Source organism: Vigna angularis, chromosome 8 (genome assembly GCF_016808095.1).
Source record: "Vigna angularis cultivar LongXiaoDou No.4 chromosome 8, ASM1680809v1, whole genome shotgun sequence".
Lineage (NCBI taxonomy): Eukaryota > Viridiplantae > Streptophyta > Magnoliopsida > Fabales > Fabaceae > Vigna > Vigna angularis.
Window position 1 is genome coordinate 24,309,235 of NC_068977.1, and position 9,583 is coordinate 24,318,817.

At 31.2% G+C, this 9,583-nt stretch overlaps 1 protein-coding gene and 1 long non-coding RNA gene across 4 annotated transcripts; both read left to right on the forward strand.

The window, feature by feature from the left end:
* The first annotated feature begins 981 nt into the window (after positions 1–981).
* On the forward strand, positions 982–5,016 carry LOC108345433 (uncharacterized). Of its 3 annotated transcripts, XR_008244886.1 has the most exons (8): positions 982–1,202; positions 1,412–1,453; positions 2,267–2,389; positions 2,855–2,936; positions 3,022–3,075; positions 3,875–3,961; positions 4,636–4,746; positions 4,821–5,016. It is a non-coding gene; the product is annotated as an uncharacterized LOC108345433 (long non-coding RNA). The 3 variants fall into 3 exon arrangements; XR_008244885.1 differs by lacking the exons at positions 4,636–4,746; positions 4,821–5,016 and having other exon boundaries at positions 3,875–4,160; XR_001833662.2 differs by lacking the exons at positions 1,412–1,453; positions 4,636–4,746; positions 4,821–5,016 and having other exon boundaries at positions 3,875–4,160.
* A 1,680-nt stretch (positions 5,017–6,696) lies between these two features.
* On the forward strand, positions 6,697–8,796 carry LOC108344201 (probable pectate lyase 4). Its single transcript, XM_017582666.2, has 5 exons — positions 6,697–7,140; positions 7,245–7,600; positions 7,679–7,814; positions 7,935–8,124; positions 8,741–8,796. Exons 1-5 carry the CDS (start codon positions 6,697–6,699, stop codon positions 8,794–8,796), a joined length of 1,182 nt encoding a protein of 393 aa, XP_017438155.2.
* The last annotated feature ends 787 nt before the right edge of the window (positions 8,797–9,583 follow it).

Genomic DNA, 9,583 nt, shown 5'->3' on the forward strand with positions numbered 1-9,583 from the left:
AAGTTTGAACTAGATTTTCAGAGCTTTTATGGAGAAGAAATCCGTAAGAAGAGAAGAAAGAAGAAATGAAGTACATCGTCAAAATGACTTGGAATGTTGAGTAAATATAACATGGTGAGTAAATAATAATTATTTCTTACCTTATTAATCATATATATATATATATATATATATATATATATATATATATATATATATATATATATATATATATATATATATATATATATATATATATATATATATATGTGTATATAATTTATACGATTATAAGGAACATTACAGTAAAATTTAGGAGTGCAGGAAGTAAAATGAAAAACGCGAGGTACAAGACAAAAGCCTTTGAAAAAGGAATTTATATGGCATAGTCACTTTATTTTTTAAATGTATCCAGAGTTTTAATTTGGGCCCAGTGCCAAAGTCTCTTCGGCATGGGCAATTTTTTATAGAAATCTAAAAATCAGAATTCATTTTAACAAAATAAAATTTGTCTTATATACTTTAGTGCCAAAGTCTCTTTGGTATAGGCAGTTTTTTTTATAGAAATTTAAAAATCTGAATTCCTTTTAACAAAATAAACTTAGTCTTATATACTTTAAAACAAAATATTTGATATGTCAATAGTTATTTGATATTTGATTTTTTTGAAAAATTAATTAAAAAATAATTTTATGTGCTTCTTCTTCGGATATGTGTATAGTCGTTCACGTCGTCTAATATTTCAAAATAAAAATACGAGTACCACTACTAAAATAATTAATTTTAGGAGGGTTTTTTTTTCTACTGATTTGGAAACTCTGAATATGTTTCGGCTATGCTTAAAAAAGCAGGTAGTGTTTTTTTTTTTTAAAAAAACTTTCTGACGGGTTATTAACAAAACCGTCCCTAAAATATACATTTTTTAGAATAATTTTTCGCCTGTCCTTAATATTATTATTCACCCTACACCTTCATTTTTAATTCCCTAGATGTAAACCTAATTCCCTCCCTCCCTCCCTCTGCCTTCATCAAAATCTTCCCCTCTGCGTTCGTGGATCTCTCCGCTGCCTTCATCAAATTTTCCCCCAAACCCCTTCCTCGCATCATAATCTTTCCCTTGCTTCGTGTTCGTTTTTGCTTTGTGTCTTCTCCTGCTTGGGCTGAGCGTTGAGGTTCAGGCGACAAGGTCGAGACAGCAAGGTCGAGGCGGCGAGGTTGAGGCGGTGAGGACTCTACTGAAGTGATTTTTATCACTTCCATTTTCAACTCCTCAATCTCAAATCCTCTCTGGCATGTTCATGTTATCTCTTCAATCTTCATCTAATATCTTCAATCACATTATTCTCTCTGTGTTCTTTTCCACTTGCATGAGCCTCCCATTCCTAATACTTCCTAGTATGTATTCATCTCTATATATGTCTTCATTTTTCAGTTTAACCTAATCTTCATCGTTTCTAAAGAGCATCTCCTTCAGGTTCATGATTTCTATGTTTATGCTCTTTTATTTTTGCAATTCGTATTATATCAAAAGCATTTTCGCAAAGATATTAGTTAATGTGCAGCGTCAACTCACCATCCCGTGTGAAGAACAGCCGATTCACACGAGTTTCTTACATTTCGTCACAGGATGAGTTCCTTTTACTTTCGCGAAGACTCATTTCCGTAACCATACCACGAGTTTCCGACTTGTGATCAATATTCTGTTATTTTTTTGAAAAATAATTGGAAATACATTCTAACTTGTCTGGTTTTTTGAAAATTCTTACACTTCATAGTTATATTTCTTTTTTCTTTTCATTTTTTATCTCATGTTTTTGTTTTCCTCAGTTTCCACCTGATGTCTTAAGGTGAGTTTTGTGTGAAATTAGATTAGGATAAGCAGTGGTTGTCTTGTTCTAATTTTAAGAGAAATTATAAATGGCCAAGGGGAATGATTTTAATTTAGTGGCAGAATAGTTTTAAATTTGTTTTTTCTTTTGAACTTAGTTCTATTCGGTTTCATACGTTGTCTACATTGTATTCTTTTTATATGATAAGTAGTGCATGTCGTATCCTAATTTTAATAGAAATTAAAACGTTTTTGAATACTCTCCAGTAAATGGATGAGGGGTGATTTTGGTACAGTGGCAGAATTGGTTTAACTTTGTTTTTTCTTTTAAATTTGGTTCTGGTTGGTTTGATATGTTATTTACAATTGTGTACATTGTATTTGTGTATGTTATATTGCTTATTTGTCTATTATGCCTTTTGAAACTAAATTTTAGTTCATGATTATGTTACTATTCAGATACTTTGAAGGACTTCAAAAGTGTATTGGACTTTATTTAGAAGATGGACAATACTTGCCTGATCAAATAGACCAGTTAGATTTCTTGTACAAAAACAATACAAGTGGTCTTCTGTTGTTAAGGTAATGCTTTGTATTGTTATTGTAGTTGTTTTTGCCTATTATTTAACATCTGCCTCATGTATTACAGTTATCACTTAACTAATATTTCTGTCATGTTATCAGTATGAAATATATGTATGTGTCTTTGTATCACAATGAGTTGTATATATTCATTACATCCTTTCTCTGAAAATAGGTTAGCCATTCAAATATTGCTTCATTGATATTTAATTTATTATGAGATGGAATTTTCAATTTTTCTTGCTTTATATTGAGAAAACTTGGATTTAGTATCTAATAGTATAATAAGTGTGTGAGCATAGTGTTTGTTTTTTTTCTCTTGTATAACAATTTATGAAGATATACGCGGATCAAGGAATCCTTGCTTTGGTCCTCCACTTGTATATTTCTTAGCGACATGAGTGTTATTATTGGAGTGTGGTTTATTTAATGAAAAAATTTCCTTTTTATCTTTTTATTTGCTAGAGAATACCGCTAGATTTTCTACGTACAAGGTGACAAATTTCGAGAAGTAGCAAACAATTATATTAGGCCTCTCTTAACCAAGGTTTACAAAATTCCTTTTCATATTGTATTATGTTTAGCTTAGTTGTCTAATAGTTGATTGGGATTTCTTTTGGTGTTGTTTCTAGGGCGTTCCCTCTCTGTTCTATGATCTATCATCTTTATACAATCACCCATGGAAGGTTAGTCTTGTCACATATATTCACACTATTGGGCGTTTGAGATTTCGTATGCTTATTTTTTTGTGCCCTTTTATTTATGCGGATGAATGTCACATATATTCACTTGAATTCAATATATAGGAATAGGACAAAAAGAATAAGAATATGTAAGCAATGGTACAAATAAATGTCTGAAACTATTTCAAGTCACTGAACCAAATGCTGAAACCTGTCCCATACATCTGGGAATGTTTAGAGTGACATAGACACTTGATGTAAGTTTCAATTTGTCTCACTTTTCTCTATTCTAACTCAATCACTTGATGTAAGTTTTCATTTCTGTTGAGATTGTTGATAGGGGAAACACTGGTTTAGATGAACCTACAATCTCAGAGCTTCTGGTTTTTGATGATGACAACACATAATTAATAACACATGTGTTTATGTGTTACATGTTCATTACTTTCATGATTATGATTATATGAGAACATGTTTGTGTTGTGTTGATCATTGCAATTCACTATGTTATATATGTGAGATTTAATCTGTGATTGCATGAAAATTGTTTTAGAAAAGAAAAATCACATGCACTTTAGTTGAACTTAAATTGTGTAGCAAAACAGTAGTTTTAAGTCGACTTCATTATGAAGTAAGTCGATTAAAACTCGTAGCTTTGGACAAACTTTTTCAAAGTGTGTTGTGAGAATTTTTTGAAGAGAAACTTTTACTGTCTGATCAAATCTGCACTGAAGGTGTCTGTTTTGTTGATCAGGAATTCAATCTCTTGAAGATTGATGTTGTTTCCCTGTTGTGACTTCAGGAAGAGGATGTGCTGCGTTTTGGACTTTAAGGGGTTTCTTAAAGGGTTGAAGACGACAGGAGATGGGACATCTTGCTGCTGGTCTTTGTGTGTTGTATGCCTATATTTTGATTAGAGGGTTAGATAGGTGTTTTATATTTTTGACGTAGAGGTCTCTATAAAAGCCTTGTTGTAAAAACCTTGATCATTATAGTGCATTTGCTTCCTGGTGAGGAAGGACACTGGAAGTAGTCTTGGCTGAACGAGTATAAAAAGCATTGTTTGATTTTTCTATCCCTATACTTTTACTCAATTGACTCTGTGCTGCGTTTAATCAACTTTATTTCCTCTGCACTTAAAAATATTTTTCTTTGTGTTTCAAGAAAGTTTTTAAAGTCATCTACTTTGCGAAAAAGATTTAAAGAAAACATTGTTTTTGTATTTCACCAATTCACCCCGCTCTTGGTGTTGAAAATTAAGCCATTCTATTTTAACAATTTCTTTCCTCTCCCTTCTCTTCCCCTTCTTACAAAGGTTTTATTCATTAGTGTTTTACTCAAAAAAGAAATTAACTAATGTCTACTTAGTTTGGGTCCTTGCCCATCTAAAGTATTTGGAGTCCATGCTCGTTCTCATAGTGGATCATCTCCAACTTTTGCTTCTAATGTTGAATTACAAACTTAGGTTAATGAATATTTTATCAATTACTTGGTTTGTTCTTTTTATGATTAACTTCTTAGATATCATTTTTCTTACATTTTAAATAATTTCATATGTTACAGGTATCTTCTTTGACAAAACAAGTCAATGAAATGAAGGCACTGATATCATTATTGTTGCAAAATTATCCGGGTCAATTGCCTTCACAAATTGCTACATTTCCACCATTATCGGTAATAATTGCTAAATTTATTTGTATGATATTTTTTTAAATATATAACCGACTAACTATTATGTTATATTGTAGGTATTAGATCAAGGAAGTGTGCCAAACGGTGGATGTAATGGAGAAGAAGAACCTTAGACATCTTTGTATTTAATTTTTAGTATTGAACATCTTTTTCTTTAATTTTTTATAGCAAAACTGTGGATGCAGAGAATTGAAAATGGTTTGATAGGCATAACATTGAATTTTGTTTGGAGTGTGCCATTCTCTGAAAACAAACTTGATCGAGAGGCTACTGAAAACCTTAGATATCTTTAGGTGTTTACTGCACTAAAGATAATGCTATATATAGTTCGTAATATTTTGTCTTTGATCATTATACCTCCTAATTAATGCTGATAATAATATTTTGTCTTATTATCAATTCATTTGATTCTACACTACCAGATATGCCTCTGATGCATCAGAATTAAGAAATTCTGCAATTTGAACCCAATAAAAAAAAATCTATAAGCATTTCCGGTGGTTTTGGATAATACCCTCGAAATTTTTCGAACCCAGCTACTTTCGACGGTTTCGTAGAACCGCGGTTAGTTCCGATTTCGTAGAACCCCGGTTAGTTCTGACGGTTCTCCAGAAACCCTTGGAAAAGGGACAATTCACAGAACCCAATGAATGCTGGCGGTTTCCCAGAAACCCTTGGTAATAGGGGCGGTTTTACGGAACCTCGGTTAGTTCTGGCGGTTCCCAAAACCCCTTGAAATTAGTAGAAAACCGCTGGTAACTTTGTGACACTACTTTTCGCAATGGTTCTTGTAACCCCTGGAAAGGTATTTTCCGGGAGTTAAAACCTCCGGTAACGTTAAAAATAACCCTTATTAAAATTGCATATTTTTGTATTGGATGTGTGTGATTATCTTAGAATTTAATACATTTTCTTTCCAATAATTGATAATTAGACTTTTTGTTTCTTTTCTTTTGGTGTTTGTATCAAAGTTCAGGTTGTTGGACACCTAATTTCAAATAATTTAAAAATATTAAAAAGATAACATTTAAAAAAAACTAAAAAAAATTCCAGTAGTTTCTTTTAAGAACTATGTAATTCATAGTTTTTTATTACATAAGAGTGAGCTTATTTTTATTTGGTTCATAACAAATAAAAACTTTCCAAAATTAATTTTCAAAATCATTTTCCAAATTGTTCTTATCTAAAACAACGTAAATCTTGATTTCCGTTCTGAATAGAAATAAGTAAGAACGAGGTCAATCCATATTGGAACCAAAATTTTTGAAAGTAGTTTTGTATAAAAACCACATTCATTTTGTATATTTAGTTAGAGATATTATTTTCGGATCAGCGTACTAGAGGTGATAACATCTTTCACTATGCAAAACCGAGTTTTGGATTCAAAATCTAGTTTCATATATTACACTTTATTTTTAATATGTTTCTATAGTTTTCTAAAATAAACTATGGTTGCAAATCTAAAATCTGTGTTTAAAATTTATATTTTTTTACTAACCATCCCGTCGCAATTTTAATTGTGATTCTTTAATGTTCATAACATTATTTATTTTTAACATTGATATTGCGCACTCAGAAGACATGATATTAAATATAAATTAGTATTTAATAAATTTAAAATTAAATTTTAGCCATGGAAAATAGTATTGTAAATTGTTTTCTATAGTTAATATTTAGGTAAGAGGTTAAGATTTAAAACTACTTAAACATTTCTTCTCACTTATTTCTATTCATAGCTTCTTTGGTGAGAAACTCTACCTTATCATAGCTTGAAAAAACAACTTAAACTAACTCAATAACATGTTTTACTTATATATAATCATTTTCTTACACCACAACTTCATACAAAAAGAAAACAAATACTATAAAATCTTCTCCTTTTCTTCCATCTATCTTATATTGCTTTTGGCTTAAGAATAAGAATTATTTGCTATGGCCTTTCCTAAACCTCAATACTTGTTTTCGGGTCTTTTGATTTTATTTTTTCTTTCAAAATTTAGTTTTGCAAAGCAATCAAGAATAAATGGTTTGAAATTGAATGTTATTGATAGATGTTGGAGAAAAAATCCTGAATGGAAGAGACACCAATATCAATTAGCCACATGTTCTGTAGGTTATGCTGGCAAGATGATAAACAACGTTGGTAATGACCTCATTCATTATAAAGTTAGTGACCCTAGTGATGATCCTATAAATCCCAAGCCCAACACCTTGAGGTATGGAACTTCTATTATCCAAGGTAAAGTGTGGATCACATTCCAAAGGGACATGCAAATTAAACTAGAGAAACCCCTTCTCATCAGTAGTTTTACCACCATCGATGGTCGAGGTGTTAATGTCCACATCGCTAATAATGCATGCTTAATGATTTTTAAGGTAATTAATACTTGGTACTAATTAAGCTTGTGAAGATAATAAACATTAGGAAATTATTTTCATGATTTATTAATATGTATGCAACTTTTCTTATTTGATTATAGGCCACCAACATAATTATCCATGGCATTCGAGTTCACCATTGCAAACCTCAAGCCCCTGGGATTGTGATGGGGCCTGAAGGAAAGGTGATTCCTTTAGGTCAAGTAGACGGAGACGCAATAAGATTAGTTACTGCTTCAAAAATTTGGATTGACCATAATACACTTTATGATTGTCAAGATGGTTTGCTTGATGCAACACGGGGTTCTACTGATGTGACTATCTCCAATAATTGGTTCAAAAATCAAGATAAGGTTATGCTTCTTGGACATGATGATGGATTTGTGAGAGATAAGAATATGAAGGTTACAGTGATGTACAATCATTTTGGACCTAATTGCAATCAACGTATGCCAAGGTGAATAAGCATTAGTTAAAAATACGCAAAGTAATAAACAATTCTATTTTCTCTTATTAAAAACAATTAACCTTCCAGGATTCGTCATGGATATGCACACGTAGCCAACAATTTTTATCAAGGATGGCTTCAATATGCCATTGGTGGAAGCATGGAACCTAGTATGAAAAGTGAAGCTAACCTCTTTGTAGCACCAACAATAGGAAATAAGGAGGTAATAAATTTTAAAACTTTTGTTTGAAGTATTTGTTATCTAACTTATTACCAAATTATTTGTTATATATATATATATAATACTGAGATTTTATTAATGTTAATTATTTATTATGTGTAGGTGACATGGAGAAAAAGTAGTGATAAAAGTGGAGGTACATGGAACTTTTACTCGATAAGGGATATTTTTGAAAATGGAGCTTCCTTCAATACAACAAAAGGAGAAGATTTGAAAAAACCAAATTATACTAAAGAACAAACTTTTAAAGTTCTTGATGCGAAATTTGTGAAATTATTGACACGTTCATATGGTGCGTTACGATATAATAAAAATGATGTATAGAAGAAATTATTTTCTGAATTATGTAGCATTTTTATGATTATGTAAGTGAGGAAATTTTAATTTTTCTTCAATTGTATGAAAATTAAATTGTATTTTTAATTAAACCTTGTAAATTTACTCTAAAAGTATATTATAAAAATCTTGAAAGATGCTCCATACTTAAAGTTTTATTGAAGTTGTTTAGGGGTTTATAATAAGTATTTTTTTTCTCGTATTTTAGGGATAGACAATACTATTGCAATTTGTAAAGGGATTCAGTAGCTATTACACATGATACTTAAAGCATATTTTGATTAGTGTACATGCTCAATTGTTAATGGGATATAGTAACTATTCAAAATCTAGCTATGAATGGAAATTTAATTGTTTTATTCAAATTGGCTAGACCGTTTAAAGTTTTATATGATGATTCAAAACAACAAGCTACATTCGGGTTAAGGTATATTCTGATTTTGTATGTTAACTTGAAAACTAATATAACCATTGTTTTATATAAGGGGCTCTGTCACAAGTTTTCAGGAATAACCTAGTAGTATATATTGCTAATGGCTAGGCAAATTCTTGGTTTTAAGGATTCATAGAAGGCATCTTGAGGTGCGGAATTACATTAAGTAAATATGCAAAAGGGCTAAGGATATAACAATATTTGTAGTGTGAAAGCGATATGGTTATCATACTACTTTATACTTTTATATCTATTACACTAGTACAAAATAGACTTTTAAAGTTTGTTATTTTGGGCTTTTTAAGTCTGTTTTACGACAGACTTAGATTCAGCCGACTTAAATTTTAAGTCTATTGTTATTCAACATACTTAAAATTTTCACCCAAAATTGCAAATCCAATCATATATTCCATTGGCACCCCAATCAATTACTAGAAATTTCATCTTTCTTATATAAATTTCCATACCCAATAAAGATGAAATTGGAACATAATACAAACAATCATTCTCGCAATTCAATTCTTCTTCACAAAACCAAAGAAATACACCAAGAATCCATTAATCCAATCACATTCTTTACATAACAAAATACAAATTAGAAACAGGGAAAATAAATTGGAGTGATTAGTAATCACTCCCAAAAAAACCATAAAAATTATTAATCCTAAAAATCACCATAACATCAAGATTAAAATCTAAAATCCTAAAAACAAAACAAAGATCCTAATTCTTAATCCTTACAAACCAAGAGCAATCTTTTTCATTTGTACAGCAACGACAACACAACACGATTCCGCAACAACACAAGAGGCAGTGACAGCGCGAGAGGCACTGAACACAGCGGCAATGCGATGTGAGCAACGACAACGCGAGAAACGAACAACGACGACAGCGGCGAGGCAAGCGGCGAAAAAGGTGACGCGAGAGGCGGTCGAGACAACGGGAACGACGGTAGCAGGAACGACGTAGGAGGGGAGACAAG